The sequence below is a fragment of the Neofelis nebulosa genome, chromosome 10 (genome assembly GCF_028018385.1).
Source record: "Neofelis nebulosa isolate mNeoNeb1 chromosome 10, mNeoNeb1.pri, whole genome shotgun sequence".
NCBI classification, from domain to species: Eukaryota; Metazoa; Chordata; class Mammalia; order Carnivora; family Felidae; genus Neofelis; species Neofelis nebulosa.
The window spans coordinates 102,635,018-102,651,572 of NC_080791.1; the positions used below are offsets into that span (position 1 = coordinate 102,635,018).

The window sequence follows — 16,555 nt, forward strand, 5'->3', positions numbered from 1 at the left end:
CTGAAGCCTGGCCCCCAGAAACTGGTAACCTAATGGGATTGCATGTGGGGCGCCTGAGTGGCTCAGTCGGTTGAGCATCCGACTTTGGTTCAGGTTGTGATCTTGCAGTTCATGAGTTCAAGCCCTGCATCGGGCTCTCCGCTGCCCGTGCAGAGCCCGCTTCAGATCCTCTGTCCCTCTCGCTCTCTCTGCACCTCCTCCATTCTCTCTCTCACTCTCTCTCTGTCTCAAATTAAAGAAACTTTAAAAACACAAACCATATCGTCAGGGACGCCTGAGGGACGCCTGGGCGGCTCAGTCAGTTAAGCGCCTGACTTCGGGCCAGGTCACGATGTCACAGTTTGTGAGTTCAAAGCCCCACTTCGGGCTCTCTGCTGTCAGCACAGAGCCTCAGATCTCTGTCACCTTCTCCCTCTGCCCCTCCCTGCCTCTCAAAAATAAACATTAAAAAATATCACACTATAAAAAAAAACACATAGTCAGATTTCTGGATAGAGATTAGATTCTTCACTTCATGATTCATCAGGGGAAAAGGAAAGGTTTCGCGCATAAATCTAGACATGAAGTACCTATTAGCAGTCTGGCTGACTTCAAACACTCAATAAACAAATCACTCAAGTGTAAATATGATTCTCTCCAAGTGCCCTGCCCCCCCTCCATACTCCTCACATCCCCCCTGCCCCTCTGCCTAGGCCCTAGGGGGATGTGAGGCGGCTCCTGGGCTCATTTCCTGCCAGCTGCCCTGAAGGCGACCTGTGTCTGTGAGACCACGGAGCCCTGGAGAGCTGGCCTGTAATTGCACAAACGTGAACTCGTCTGCCTCTGGGGCAGAGAAAGAGCAGGAAAAGCACACTGTGGCCAGGTGAACGTGGGAATGGGTCCATGCTACACACACACACACACACAGGCTAATGACTAGCTACCTAAGAAGGAAAACATGGAACAAATGAGAGGAGGCTCCAGCCGTACCCCACCCCCCGCGCCCCAGCCCCCCGCAGCTTCCATGAAATGTCCGCCCGTCACACAGAGAGGATCCGGCAAAGAGAGGGGTCAGAACCAGTTAGGAGGGCCGGTCGACTCCATACTTGAGGGTGAACTCCCTGGCCTCCCTGTGGAACAGCTCCGGATCTTGCTTCAGTAGGTCTGCGAGCTCCAACCGGACCGGCTGCCCCAGGTCTGGTCTGTTCACCAGCACGTTGAGGGCCTCCAAGACTGGGGAGAGAAGCCAGGTCAGGACATCAGGACGGAGAGAAAAATCCTGGGAAGGAGGCGATGGCAGCCCCCTCCCAGATCCCCTGGCACCTCCACGCTCACTCCGTGGGGGACCCCAAGGAGGTCGATTTCTTAGGATGATGACATTACAACCAAATTAAAAGCCCTTCATTCCTCACTGACGGTGCCCAAAGCCCTGTCTGGCTATGTCAGTGCTTTTCAAACCATGTTCCATGGCTTCATAGAAACGTCTCATCGTGGGGGTCAATGAGATAAATGGGGTTTCTGTTTCCAACAAGAGCCGCCCTGTTTTTCTGTTTGATATTAAGATTCCGAATAGCTCTAAGTCGGGCTCCACGCTGACAGTATGTCGCCCGCTTGGGATTCTCTCTCTCCCTCTCTCTCTGCCTCTCCTCTGCTTGCTCTCTTTCTCTCTCAAAATAAATGAAATAATTGGGGCGCCTGGGTGGCGCAGTCGGTTAAGCGTCCGACTTCAGCCAGGTCACGATCTCGCGGTCCGTGAGTTCGAGCCCCGCGTCAGGCTCTGGGCTGATGGCTCGGAGCCTGGAGCCTGTTTCCGATTCTGTGTCTCCCTCTCTCTCTGCCCCTCCCCCGTTCATGCTTTGTCTCTCTCTGTCCCAAAAATAAAAAAAAATAAAAAAAAAAACGTTGAAAAAAAAAATTAAAAAAAAAAAAAAAAAAAAAAAAAAAAAGGATTCCAAATAAATCAACTTTTATTTGGGAAAAGGGGTTCTGAGGCTCCAGACTGTAAAGTGCTATTGCCCCGTGGCTCCTAACCTTTCACATGGCTCTGGGAACCAGGAGAAGGCGGTGGGCCATCTCTCGAGGCACATGCACATGTGAATATGCACCAACATGCAGTTCTAAGTTAAGAGTGCTGCACAGACCCCCTGAAGCTCACCCAAGAACCACTCCTCCTCCCCACCCCCTGCCCCCCGGGGACCTTGTTTCTAAGGCTAAGAACTCCTGAGCTGGTCCAGGGGCACCTGAGTGGCTCAGTTGGTTAACCGTCCAACTTCGGCTCTGGTTGTGATCTCACAGTTCGTGGGTTCGAGCCCCACGTCGGGCTCTGTGCTGACAGCTCAGAGCCTGGAGCCTGCTTCAGATTCTGTGTCTCCCTCTCTCTCTGCCCCTCCCCCACTCATGTTCTGTTTCTGTCTCTCAAAAATGAATAAATGTTAAAAAAAAATTTTAAATAAACACTAAAAAACAAACAAACAGAAAAAAAAGAATTCCTGAGTTGGTTCACGCACCGATGACGTTCACGGACTCTATAGAAATGCACTGTCCAATATAGTAGCCACTAGCCACATGCAGATCTCTAAATTGAAAGGAATTAAAATGAACTGCAATCAGGAATTCAGGTCAGTCGCAGGACCACACTTCAGGTGCTCCATCGCCACCTGTCGCAGAGGCTAGGGAAGTGGACAGGGCAGCCATGGACCATTTCCATCACTACAGAAAGTTCTGCGGGGTAGTGCTGGTCTAGAGTCAGCCAAGCCCAGCTGTGAGTCCCAGCTCTGCCACTTGCCAGCGGGACGACCACAGGCCAGTGCTTCACTTACCACAGGCCTCACGGTGCTCATCTATGCAATGGGCAATGCGAGCACTCCGCATGGGGCTGCTGGGGGACTGGATGAAGGTAGTGTGTGAAGCTCCTAGCACAGGGCAGAAAGCGTTTAATCCACGTGTACTGCCATTACTGGGCCAATCCCCTCAACTGTCATTTAGGGCTCTGAACCTGCAAAGGAGCAGACCTCGGCAAGGTCCGCAGACAGAGCAACAGAGCCCGTCCCTCCCAGACCCGTGGCCACGCTGCTCTGTCCCACCTGCCCAGGTAGAAAGCCGAGGCAGGACCAGGTCAGCAGGCCCAGGAGCTCAGGATGCATCCCTTCTATCTGAAGACAGGCTCAGCTGAGACCCGCCATTTTTATCTCCCCTCTTTGGGGCGTTTTCTGATTCAAAATCAGTCCCATCACCTCTCCTCCAGGATCAGACCCTCCCGTTAGGCGAGGCCCAGCCCCACCTTGGCAGGTCTTGGTGTAAGGACTCCAGTTCTCCTTGCTGATGATGGGCAGGCAAACCTCTCCATTGTGGCCCACATTGGGGTGGTAGATCCTGGTGGTGAATGTCACCGTAGGGGGCTTGAACGGATAGTCCTCAGGGAAGTTGATGCGCAGGTGGAAAGCCTTGAGGTTGTAGGGTGGCTTCTCCTGCGCAAGAGAAGGGGTGAAGCTCTGTTCCAGCGCACGTCTGCTCTGAAAAGCCTGTTTTCCTCCCGGGGCCTTGGTCTGGCGGCCCCTCTCCCGGCCTCACCCCTGGACTCCGAGGAGTCCTCTGTGGCACACCCAGGTGGGACCATGAACGGACACGGGTGGCTCCTGTACTCACTGGGCAACTGAGCCGCGGATGAGTGGAGTCACAAAAGAACACTGGCCTGGGAGTCACAAAAGTCCCACCCTGGCTCTTTCTGTGCAACAACTGTGGGCCAGCCACCTCCCACCTTTGGGCCTCAGCTGCCTCGTTCGAAAACGGGGTCACGTTTGACTAGGACTATCTCAGCTCTTTTTTTTTTTCAATGGATAATTAATTTCTGTCCATTTCTATTGAAAAAGAATCGACAAACACGATGGTGTAAGTCGATGGTAAAATGACTACCACCATGGGCTCAGCGAACGTCCGTCTTCTCACACAGATACAATTAAAAAGAAAAGATGGGGTGCCCAGGTGGCTCAGTCGGTTAAGCATCCAACTCTTGGTTTCGCCTCAGGTCATGACTGCATGGTTCATGAGTTTGAGCCCCGCATCCTGCTCTGTGCTGACAGTGCAGAGCCTGCTTGGGATTCTCTCTCTCTCTCTCTCTCTCTCTCTCTCTGTCCTTCCCCTGCTCTCTAAACAAACAAACAGGGGCGCCTGGGTGGCTCAGTCGGTTAAGCGTCTGACTTTGGCTCAGGTCATGATCTCATGGTCCGTGAGTTCGAGCCCCGTGTCGGGCTCTGTGCTGACAGCTCGGAACCTGGAGCCTGTTTCGGATTCTGTGTCTCCCTCTCTCTCTGCCCCTCCCCTGTTCATGCTCTGCCTCTCTCTGTCTCAAAAATAAATAAACGTTAAAAAAAATAAACAAATAAATAAGTAAACTTTTAAAAATTCCATCTATAGATGAGTTCATATAGAATTTGTCTTTCTCTGCCTGACTCATTTCACTTAGCATAATGCCTTCAAGGTCCGTCCATGATGCCACAAATGGCCATCTAAGCTTCAACGTCTTCATGTTGCAAAAGAAGAATGCAATAGAAGAATGAAGCATGGGAGAAATCATTACTCGGGGGGGGGGCGGAATGGAGAAAATGAGGGGATCATAAGAAGTCAGGGGCTTGGGAATGTAAAATGGTGCGGCCACTGTGGAAAAACATATGGCAATTCCTCAAAAATCTAAACATAGAGGGGGCGCCTGGGTGGCTCAGTCGGTTAAGCATCCGACTTCGGCTCAGGTCATGATCTCATGGTTCGTGGGTTCGAGCCCCGAGTCAGGCTCAGAGCCTGCAGCCTGCTTCGGATCCTGTGTCTCCCTCTCTCTCTGTCCCTCCCCTCCTCATGCTCTGTCTTTCTCTCTCAAATGGATTAAAAAAATTAAAAAAAAAATCCAAACACAGAATTAGCACGGGATCCATGCTAACAACCCAAATACTCACTGATGGATGAATGCAGAAACAAAATGTGGCATACATGTACAATGGAATATTATTCACCCTTAAAAAGGAATGAAATTCTGACGTGTGCCCCAACATGGATGAACTTTGAAGACATTATGCTAACTGAAACAAGCTAGAGAAAAAAGAACAAATACTGTATGACTCCACTTACGTGAGGTACCCGGAATAGTCAGATTCACAGCCATAAAATAGAAAATGAGATGCCAGGTGATGGGGCGGGGCAGGGGGAGAGGGAATGGGGAGTCAGTGTTTCATGGGTACAGAGTTTCAGAAGGGGAAGATGAAAACGTTCTGGAGGTGGGTGATGGGGACAGTTGCACAACAATGCAATGGGGTTAGTGCCCCTGAACTGTAAACATAAAAAGGGTAAATATTGTTATTGTGTACTTTACCATAATAAAAAAATTTTACAGAAAGAACGAACTCGGGGGCTGGAGTGACTGGGGGTTAGGGGTAGCCAGGGGCCAGTAGAAGACCCTCCAGACTTCGAGCAACCTGAAAAACTTTCCTGGGTGCCTATTCTGTGCCACCTTGTGTTAAGAGCTTGACAAACATTAGTCCATGCAGCAGAGGGCAGGGGTTCCATGGACTTTGGAGCCACGGTATGAATATTGGCTCTGCCACTCTAGCTGTGTGACCTTAGGCAAGTAACTTAACCTCTGTGCTTCCCTATGACAATAATGGGCTTCTTCATACAGCTTATGTGAGAACTAAATGAGTTAATTTATGTTAAGGGCTTAGAACAGCACATGGAAAGCACTATCTGTGTGTCAGTAGGTAATACAGTAGGTATTATGAAAACTCACCACTATTAGCATCTACATTTTCAGATGAGGAAGCTCAAGTTCAATGTCTTGTAACTTGCCCAGGGCCCCAGGGGAGTGCTGGAGGGGAACCCAGAATTGCCAACTCTATGTCTCCACATGTGAGCACTAGTCTACACCCCTAGAAGGGGGGAGCCCCAGAACTCGGGTGACCCCAGCACAGAGTCCAGGGGCTTCCGGCTGCTTCCAAAGCTCCAGATCCTTTCAGAGCCTTCGTTACTGAGAAGACAGGACAAGGACACATGGATGTAAGCCCACAGTCAAAGTCTTAAGAGAACTCCTCTTAGTTAGCAGAGGGCAAAGGGGAGCCATAGGGGTCTTGGGTGTGTCTGAGATAAGAGATGTGGCAACTGTATAGGGCAGGTAAGGAAAATGGCTCAGCTTTTCATTCTTTTTTTTTTTTTTTAACGTTTATTTATTTTTGAGACAGAGAGAAACAGAGCATGAATGGGGGAGGGTCAGAGAGAGGGAGACACAGAATCCGAAACAGGCTCCAGGCTCCGAGCCGTCAGCACAGAGCCCGACGCGGGGCTCGAACTCACAGACTGGGAGATCATGACCTGAGCCGAAGTCGGCCGCCCAACCAACTGAGCCACCCAGGCTCCTCTCAGCTTTTCATTCTTGATGATAAGAGACCAAGGCCTGTGCAGTGGAGACAGAGCCGAGCATGAGGCCTCAGAAAAGGACGGGAGAATGTCCATGTGTCCTGTCTGCAGGGTTGCATGCTGGGCTTCCTGGGTCTTAACAGAGGAGCCTTGGACTTGAGGGCCCTGGGAGCCCACCCCAGCTCTGCCTCAAGCCCACCACGTGGCTTTGAGCTCCTCCAGGAATCGGGATCCTCATCTGTAAAATGAAGAAGCTGGGCCACCCCGAGGGCTTTCATACTATACCTTAGGGTCAGCTGAGAAAGTCTGATTTCCTTCTAAGCTTTCGGTTTATTTTTCATTATTTTTTTTTTAAGTTTACTTTATTTGAGAGAGAGAGAGAGAGCGAAAGTCAGAGAGAGAGGAGAGAGAGAGAGAATCCCAAGCAGGCTCCCCACTGTCAGCGCAGACCTCCACGTGAGGCTCGATCTCACCAACTGTGGGATCATGACCCAAGCCGAGATCAAGAGTCAGGTACTTAGCCAACTGAGCCACCCAGGTGCCCCTGAGTTTGGGGCTTAAAAAAAAGCACTCGGCTATTCTTCTTCCAGCTCTTCTGCCACCTTATTCTTTTTTTTTTTTTTTTTTTTTACAAAAAAAATTCATTGCTAAGTGCTTAGAGAAGAGTTGGTGTTTTATAGGTGTTGGCCAACTGTCTCACTGGAAGGGGGCTTCTTTGCTGAAGCTGTGGAGAATTGAACTTTTAGTCTCAACAAAACTGCCATTGGATAAAAGTATTATGAAAACTCACCACTATCAGCATCTACTATTATATTATATTATATTATATTATATTATATTATATTATATTATATTATATTATTATATATTATATTATATTATATTATATTATATTAATACTATTATGTTATACTACTATTATGTCATTTTGTCATTTTGGCAGCACTGATAATTGGAAGCTAATCATAAACTTATTTTGTTCTGCGTCAATATCCTAAGAGCCCTAGAATTTTTTTTTCCAACCTCAAAAGTGATCCTATTTTAGCCATTAGTAAATCATAGAAAAGTCAGTATCCTGCCACCTTATTCTGTGTGACAAGTTCCTCAACCGCCTCAGGCTCCATTTCCCCAACCCTAAAAAGATGTCAGTCTTCCTCACGGAGCGGTTGAGAGGGCTCAGTACGACTGCTCAGGCAATGCCCTGGAAACAGGGCTCGGTCCACAGTGGGTAATGAATGGCAACTCTTACTATTAGCTTTCAAAAGCTCATCCCGCTGTCAGCTTCCGTGATAAGAGGTGACAAGTGGGGCCACCTTGGTGAACATGTATACGGAGACTGAGCTTTTAAGGGACAAACTGTCAGCTCATCCCACAGACCTGTCTGGGTTCTCCTTCCCCTGCCCTCCAACCATTCCTCCTTTACGGCTTCATCAGGCACCTCTGGGCCCCCTTAGCTGGCTGTTCTGCATCAGCCTTTGGTCCCCCAATCCCAAGTGTTGAGAGTGACAAAAATGTCTTTTGTTATGTTAATGAGGTAGCTTTGGAAGCACCTAAGGAGGGGGGCTATAGTTGGGGGAACCAACCAGGGGGTTAGAGGGTTGGAGGGGAGAAGGGCTAGAGTTCAGTCACCAAAGGCCAAAGATTTAATCAATCATGCTTACGAAATAAAGCCTCTGTGAAAACCCAGAAGGGCAGGGTTCAGAGAGCTTCTGGGCTGGTGAACGCGTGTTGGCTTGGGGAGATGGCGTGTCCAGAGAGGGCACGGAAGCCCCGCGCCCTTCCCCCATCTTGCACTGGCAATTTAGCAAGTAAAATGCTTCTGAGTTCTGTGAGCCGCCCTAGCAAATTAAGTGAACCTGAAGAAGGGGTCATGGGAGCCTCTGATTTATAACCATTCAGTCAGAAGCAACCGGGACTTGGGACTGACATCTGAGGGGAGGAGGGGGAGGATGTGTAGAAGGGACAGTCATGTGGAACCCAGCCTTTAATCTGTGGGATCCGATGCTATCTCCAGGGTAGATGGAGTCAGAAGTGAGTTAAATAGTAGGACACAGGACATCCAGGGGCACCTGGGTGGCTCAGCTGGTTAAGCATCCGACTCTTGATTTCAGCTCAGGTCATGATCTCATGGTTGGTGGGTTCAAGCTCCAAGTTGGGCTCTGTGCTTGCAGTGCGGGACTTGCTTGGGATTCTCTCTCTCCTTCTCTCTCTGTTCCTCCCCTGTTTGCACTCTCTGCCTCTCTCTGAATAAATAAGCATTAAAACATGTTTTTGGGAGGGCGCCTGGGTGGCTCAGTTGGTGAAGCGTCCAACTTCGGCTCAGGTCATGATCTCGTGGTTCACAGGTTTGAGCCCCGTATCGGGCTCTGTGCTTCTGTCTCCCTCTCTCTCTCTGCCCCTCCCCTGCTCATACTCTGTCTCTCTCTCTGAAAAATAAATAAAACATTTTAAAAATTCTAAAAATATTGTTTTTAATAGTAGGACACCCAGCTGGTGTCCTAAGAATTGCTTGGAGGTGGGGCAGAGACACCCCTCCACACGCTGGAATTGTGCTCAGACCAGAAGACGCCCCACCTTGGTCTTGCCGACTGTGATTTCACAGTATTCTCTGAAATGTGACGTCCCCCAGGTGTCCCTGTCGCCCACCTTCTGCCTTCTCACCCCTCCTCCACCTTTACTCTCATCCACCTCAGAGCTAGCCTCCCTGGGGCATCTAATCAGTCCCTGGAGCACCTTCTAGCACCTTCTTCCTCTGGCCTCTGAGGCCCAGAGCAGCTGTCCTCACTCCAAGCCAGGTAAACGGATTGCTTCAACCTAGCTGCCCACTGGAAACAACCGAGGTTTGTATGTTGCCCCGAGTCAAGCCTTTCCCTATTTTTCAGGACTACAGGCCGGTTGAAAGAGAAGAGGGCACAATCCAGGCCATTGCACTGTCAGTAAAAAGACCAAATCCTAAATAATCAAATGAATGGTTCTTTTTATCTTCCAAAGAGCTAATGACAAGTTTCACTGTTTTAATTTTTATGTCCATGTAACTAAAGATGTATAGATGACTCTCCCATAGAAAAGATCTTCAGTCTATTAGTAATAAAAGAGAAATCCTGCATGCAGATTGGTCCACTAGAATATTATTTTCAGGGGGAGATTTTACTGAGAGAGATCTAATAAATGGAGACAAATCAGAATGGTAAAGATGAGTTATCTACATCGCCATATGTAACAACAGTTGTCCGGTCATTATATTATTGTACATCTGGAACTAATATACCACTGTAGGTTAACTATGCTAGAATAAAAAAGAAATAGTTGTCTGAAATATGATCTTTAAATTTATTTTTGGGGGACGCCTGGGTGGCTCAGTTGGTTAAGCATCCAACTTTGGCTCAGGTCATGATCTCGTGGTTTGTGAGTTCGAGCCCCGCGTCGGGCTCCGTGCTGAAGCTCAGAGCCTGGACGCTGCTTCGGATTCTGTGTCTCCGTCTCTCTCTCCTCCCCCCGCCCACTCATGCTCTCTCTCCCTCTCTCAAAAATAAATACACATTAAACATAATTTTTTAAAAAGACTATCAATTTAAAAAAAACATTAATTTTTTTAAAAATTTACTTATTTATTTGGAGATAGAGAGTGTGCGTAGAGGAGAGGCAGAGAGAGAGGGAGAGATAGAGAAGCCCAAGCAGGCTCTGCACTGTCAGCAGAGAGTCCTGTGTGAGGCTCAAACCCATAAACCGTGAGATCATGCCCTCAGCCGAAATCAAGACTCGGACACTCAACCAACTGAGCCACCCCGACACCCCAGGAATATGACCTTTAAAAGAAAACAAAATACACTTTGGGTTTGAAGGAGCAAATTCTACCAACTACGAACAGAAACTTTATCCCCAGCCTCTGACAGAGATCCAAGAGATCTTTTCTTTCTTCTTTTGATGCTGTTTGTCTGTTGTAGCTTCTTGGTGGGCTTGGTGACTACCGGTTTGAGGACAGGCTCTCCTACCAGATCCAAAAATCTTTTAACCTCTTCATCGGTCTGCTCTGACCTCAGAAGCAATCAGTCCAGAGACCTCCTCTACCAACGACTGACCTCCAGTTACAAAAAGGACTCCACGACAGCGGAAGTTCTCACCCAGTCCTCAGCCTCCCTGCCCATGGCTTTGGCCTGTCACCCTAATCAAAGGCCATGATCCCCGGCGACACTCACAGGCAGGAGGAGGGCGTGCCACACCAGGACATCGGCATCATGGCTGAACAGGTTCCGTAGGTACCGGGGAAGCTTTGCCTGGAGACTCTCCAGCTCCTGCAGGGGATGCATCAGTGAGCAGCTTGCCGGTCTCCCCTACTTCAGCCCCCCACCTCCCTGTCCCAGCAGCGAGCTGTCCCAAGTTTCAAAAAGGACACCCTCAGGGGCAGAAGCCGGCGAAGTCAGAGCCCTCAACTACTGAGTACTCAGAATGTGTCAGGCACAGAGCTATGTGCTTTAAGTGACTTATCCAACTTCAGGCTCACCAAGCTCTGTAGGTACTGGGTGGGAGGAAGGTGCAGATCGCTGCTTCCAGATGTTACCACTTGGGAGTAAACTCTCTTCAGAGCCTTTCCTCCTGAAACCAAGATACCACCTGACCTCTGTCATCTTGCTGTCTTCCTGAAAGGTCCTAACTCTCTCCCTCCCTCCCTCCCTTCTTCTCACGGCATGCACTGCGTGTCTGGCATGACGACAGGCCCTTACAGTGCTCAGAGTGGACAGCAAAGACAAAGTCCTCCAGACCAGGCCTGGGGAAGGAAGATGGTTCAGGCAGACTGCAGCAGAGAAACACATCACGCAGAGAAACAAGGGGACAAGGAGTGACTCACTCCGTCCCCTAGAGAGGTAGCCCAGATACCCGGACATCAGCGGATTCTCCCTACAGCCCTTTACGGAGCATCCTCTAGCGACACTTGAGTAAGAAGGGCCCAGCCCTCGAGAACTTTGCTGGAGTGATGGCAGAAAGGTGCATGTGACTATGTGAATAACGGGTACGGACACATAATAGGGAAGAGGACAGGGGAGCGGGAAGGTTTCACAGAGGGCGCCACTGTGCCAGGCCATGCAGGGAAGGGGACAGGCACCAAGGCAGAGGCCGGGTCAGAGCAAAGATACAGTGTGTTCCATGCAAGCTCAATAGTTATTGATGGTGGGGCGCCTGGGTGGCGCAGTCGGTTAAGCGGCCGACTTCAGCCAGGTCACGATCTCGTGGTCCGTGAGTTCGAGCCCCGCGTCGGGCTCTGTGCTGACAGCTCGGAGCCTGGAGCCTGTTTCCGATTCTGTGTCTCCCTCTCTCTCTGCCCCTCCCCCGTTCATGCTCTGTCTCTCTCTGTCCCAAAAATAAATAAAAAACGTTGAAAAAAAAATTTTTAAAAAAAAAATAAAAAAAAAAAAAAAAAAAAAAAAAGTTATTGATGGAAAAGGGTTCCACGGTCAAGTACATCGGAAAGCACAAAGCTAAACAGATTCCTTTACTGCAGGACTTCCCAGAGCCTTCAATGTGCTATTGTGCATCACAAATCTCCAAGCTGTGCACCCACAGCATGCAGAACTTCTCAAACACATCGACCAAGGAACCTGTCTCCTCTTCGGAGGTCAACAGACTTTTTTTTTTCTTTGAAAACAAAACAATAACAATAACAGATAAGAAGACATTCAAGGGCAAGGTCATATGCCTCTGGAACAGCAAATGGGTATAAACCATTGGTTTTCAACTGGGGGCAGTTTGATCCCACACCCCCAGCGGACACTAGGCAATGGCTAGGCTTTTTTTTTTTTTTTTTAAAGTAGGCTTCACAGCCAGTGCAGAGCCCAATGCAGGGCTTGAACTCATGACTCTGAGCTCAAGACCTGAGCTGATGGGGCGCCTGGGTGGCTCAGTCAGTTAAGCATCTGACTCTTGATTTTGGTTGGGGCCATGATCTGATGGTTCATGGGATGGAGCCCCCGGTCAGGCTCTGTGTTGGCATTGCAGAACCTGCTTGGGATTCTCTCTCTCCCCCTCTCCTGCCCCTCCCCCGCTCATGCACATGTGCACTTGTGCTCTCTCTCTCTTAAAAATAAATTAAAAAAAAAAAAAGACCTGAGCTGAGATCAAGAGTCGGAACGCTTAACCGACTGAGCTACCAGGCACCCCTAGAACATTTCTGGTTGTCACACATTGGGGGAGTGATGCCAGCATCTAGTGGGTTGAGGCCAGGGATGCCAACAAACATCTTACAAAGAATTAGCCAGCCCCAGATGTCAACAGTAACGAGGCTGGGAAACTGTGGTATAAACAAAGGTGGCTCAAAACCAGTTCACAGTTTGGGAGGGGCTTTTCATACTGTGGACCACGTGAACTTTCTCTGAACCCCCAACATATAAACACAACCCTGGCCCCATCTCCTCTCTCTTAGCTAGCTCATACTCTCTATTCATAACAAAAAACTGCTTCTTGTGCCTTCTGCACAGTCTCTGACCCCTCATTTATAATATTAAAATTTTTTGGGGGGGGCGCGTGGGTGGCTCAGTCGGTTAAGCGTCCGACTTCGGCTCAGGTCATGATCTCGCACTCCGTGAGTTCAAGCCCCGCGTCGGGCTCTGGGCTGACAGCTCAGAGCCTGGAGCCTGCTTCCGATTCTGTGTCTCCCTCTCTCTGCCCCTCCCCCGTTCATGCTCTGTTTCTCTCTGTCTCAAAAATAAATAAAGGTTAAAAAAAAATTTTTTTTTAATTTTTTTTAATGTTTACATATTTTTGAGAGTGAGACAGAGTGCAAGCAGGGGAAGGGGCAGAGAGAGAGGGAGATACAGACTCTGAAGCAGGCTCCAGGCTCTGAGCTGTCAGCACAGAGCTTGACATAGGGCTCAAATTCACGAGCCCTGAGATTATGACCTAAGCCAAAGTCAGGTGCTTAACCAACTGAGCCACCCAGGCGCTTCTGACCCCTCATTTATTTTTCACTCTATTTGCTACCATGAGTCCTAGCTCCAGGATCATCTATGACTCTGGCAAGAATGTAGTTCTAGGTCAAATAGAGAAGCTGTGGAATGGACACTTTCCTGACTTCACTGTAACTGAGATCATTTAGAACATTTCGTTTCTTTTTTTTTTTTTTAATGTTTATTTATTTTTGAGAGACAGAGAGAGACAGAGCATGAGTGGGGGAGGAGCAGAGAGAGAGGGAGACACAGAATCCAAAGCAGGATCCAGGCTCTGAGCTGTCGGCAAAGAGCCCGACATCAGGCTCAAACTCACGAACCGCAAGATCGTGACCTGAGCCAAAGTTGGATGCTCGACCAACTGAGCCACCCAGGTGCCCCTTGGGACTTTTCTGTTATAAATGAGTTCTGCCAAAAGATTCTGCAAGCCTGAGGATGTGAAACCCAACCTAGGACACTCAGCTCTTTCTTGAGGCCTATTAGGAAATCACCTGACTCAGAGAAATAGAAAATAAAAGTAAAGAGGCCACTGGAAGGGCGTGCAGGTTGGAGCCCTACCAACCTGGACTCCTGTCCCAGTCTCATCACTCCTTACTGGGTGACCCTGGACAATCGAGTTATTCTCTCTGAGCCTCCACTTCTTCATCTGTAAAATGGGGGTATACGGCTTCTCTCACAGGGTTGCTGTGAGAATCTGATGAGCTAACGTAAATGGCCAGGCACTTAGTGGTGCCAGTGTGATAAATACCGGCTCCTAGTTCTTTCCCACTTGGCTAGAGAGACCCTTTGCCCCACTTTGTTGCCAACCTCCGGATTTCAGTTCTTCTGGATTGGGCCTGCTCTGTGTTCCAACCTGAGACTCTCTAACTCTCAAAGGCGGAGAGGAGAAGGCAGCCCTCTTCACCCCCTTAACCCTCTTCCCACTCTGCATACTGGAAGGGCACTTCCAAGAGATTCAAAGTCTGGGGCATGTCAGACCCATTTCACCTGACCTCTCTTCCTTCCCCACCTGTGCCCACCTCCCGGCTACACCCCTTCAAACACCCTGGGTTTTCCCACATCCTGGGGAGTTTGACCCTTCCCATCCTTCCAGACCTCATTTCAAATTGTGTCCCTAACTGGAAAGAAAGCTCAAAGGGAGGGTGGATTTTTGCTCATCTCTGCTTCCCTACTTCCTAGAACAGGAGCCAGCACATAACAGGCATTCGACAACATTTGTAGAAGGAATGAGTGCGCACCACCTACTCCGGGACACCTGCCAGCTGCGCCTTGGCATCTTTTCCCCCCAAGAATACCCAGGGAACTTTGTTCCCGATTCCTACTCAACACCCCATACTGGTCGGGACTCTAGAAACATAGGTACCCAATTAAGGGCGGGGCATGAGCTACTCCAAGGCAAAGACCTTCTTCTGGTTATCTCTGTCCCTAACCCCCTCCACTCCAGCAGAGCGCCTGGCTCCTGGAACCTTTCCAGCACCTCAGTGACAAGCAAGCGATTATTATCACAAGTTTCTTGTAGGAGAAAAGAAACCGAAACCAATTCGGGAGGAACCATCCGCATCCCCAGCGCAGCCCAAGGCGCCAGGGACAGCTCCGCTCCATACGCCCCCGCTTCCTCAGACTCCATCTCCTGCCCCTCTCGAAGACCTGCTCCTCCTCCGGGCCAAGCGGCGGTAATATGGACAAATAACCGCGCTTGGAAAGCCGGGGGAGGGATGCAAGGAGCAGGTCACGGGAGGCGAGAGGAGCCGCGAGAGAGGGGTCGCCCGACCTCCTTACCTTCGCCACCCGCTTGCTGGCAGACATCTCGGGACCGAGCGTGGGGGCTTCCGGGCGCGGGGGCTTCCGAGCGCAGCAACAGGACCTCGGCCGGCTAGCGGACTCGGAGCGCACCGCCCCCAGCCACGCCCCCCAGCGCCACGCCCCCAGCCACGCCCCCGCGGCGCAGAGGACTCGGGTTCCCGCCTGCCCGCGCGGAGGGCTGGGCTCCCGGGACCCGCGCGCGCGCGCGGCCGGGGACGCGGCGGGCCCGGGAGCGCGCGGCGTTGCTTGTCCCTCGCGCCCGCTGGGGGGCGCCGTGTACCGGGCGGCGAGCCCCCGGGGGGCGCGGCGCCGGTGCGTCCATCCGGGTTCTAGATGTAGCTCCGCCGCCGGAGGTCACGCGTGGCCCGGCATCCCCACCGGCGCTTCCATGCCGCCGCCGGGACACCCTTTACGTGAGTCAGCACGGACTGCTTGAGGTGCCAGCGCAGCCCGGTCGCAGGTCGCCCGACGCCTCCGCCGTCAGACCGCCGCCCTGAGCCGCTGGAGCGCATTCCCGGGGCCTTCTGGACGAGCTACTTCCCCGCCCTGGGCCCAGTGTCCGTCTCTAAAAATGGGTGGGGGGTGGCGCGGACGACATCCCCTCCAGGGGCCCCCTTCCCTGGCAGCTCGGGTCCTTTGTGGTGTCCAGCGTTCACCGATGGGACCGCGGGGACGCTTCTCCCAGGTGGCGGCTTGGTGCAGAGCACCGCAAGGGGGCGCTGGCGGACCCAGTCCTCGCGCTGTTGGGGTTCCGTTCACAATTCGTTTGGCCCTTGATTAGGTTTAATGTTTAGTGAGGGCCTACTCTGTGCTGATTTGGGGAACAGTTCGGTGGAGGGAGCCCTAAGATGGGCTTCAAGAGCGAGCCTCCAGTAGGAGGCCGCTCGGCCTCCCTGTACTACCACCGGTCCGTGACAAACGGGCCCTCCCCCCGCTTCCGCCTGGGGTCTCCACCCCTCGGTGCCAGGGCAGACACCCTTCCCTTAGCCCGAGGCTGAGGCCACCGTGAAATAGCAGCCCTCAAGCACGGAGCAGCATCTGGGGAAGAATCACCTAGTAAATTTGGACTGCTTGGGAGGAGGACCTATTCCTCACGCCCACCGACTTTTTTCAAAAGTCCAAATGAGGAAGGCAATCGGCGTATTTTGAGCACATTTTGAGTTCTGAGGTCTGTATCCCACATGGTTTTTATCTAAATCTGTTAGCACCAAGTAACTTCTCCGCTCAGACGCGGGATGTATTTGCAGAATGATTAATTCTGTTTAATTCAATTCAAGAAACTAACCGGGCATCGTCTATGTGCCAGAAATGAATAGGAAACTGGAAGATGTTTCAGTTTCCTCCAAATACAAAGGCATTTGAACCCACCTCTGGTCATTCATCTTTGTTAATAAGCATTTACTACTGAGTGCCAGGCGCAGCCTTCAGGAGATACCCTG

General features: G+C 50.8%; 1 protein-coding gene across 2 annotated transcripts; it reads right to left on the bottom strand.

Annotated features, from left to right (window-relative positions):
* Nucleotides 1-484: 484 nt before the first annotated feature.
* Nucleotides 485-15,241, bottom strand: UBE2L6 (ubiquitin conjugating enzyme E2 L6). 2 transcript variants are annotated; one of them, XM_058689041.1, is made up of 4 exons: nucleotides 15,093-15,241; nucleotides 10,572-10,667; nucleotides 3,260-3,446; nucleotides 485-1,212 (listed from the first exon to the last, which is right to left on the bottom strand). In XM_058689041.1, the coding sequence occupies exons 1-4, from the start codon at nucleotides 15,117-15,119 to the stop codon at nucleotides 1,061-1,063; spliced, it is 462 nt and encodes a 153-aa protein (XP_058545024.1). In that variant the 5' UTR covers nucleotides 15,120-15,241; the 3' UTR covers nucleotides 485-1,060. The 2 variants fall into 2 exon arrangements, with proteins under 2 accessions (XP_058545024.1, XP_058545025.1); XM_058689042.1 differs by lacking the exon at nucleotides 10,572-10,667 and having other exon boundaries at nucleotides 15,093-15,224.
* Between the last annotated feature and the right edge of the window lie 1,314 nt (nucleotides 15,242-16,555).

Bases quoted from the DNA above. Each gene is read 5' to 3' on its own strand.
- UBE2L6 (XM_058689041.1), bottom strand. From the start codon at position 15,119: ATGTCTGCCAGCAAGCGGGTGGCGAAG. The intron at 3,447-10,571 runs GTGAGTGTCGCC...TCTCTTGCGCAG, and splicing joins GGCACGCCCTCCTCCTGCCT to GAGAAGCCACCCTACAACCT. The intron at 1,213-3,259 runs GTGGGGCTGGGC...TTCTCTCCCCAG, and splicing joins TTACACCAAGACCTGCCAAG to TCTTGGAGGCCCTCAACGTG.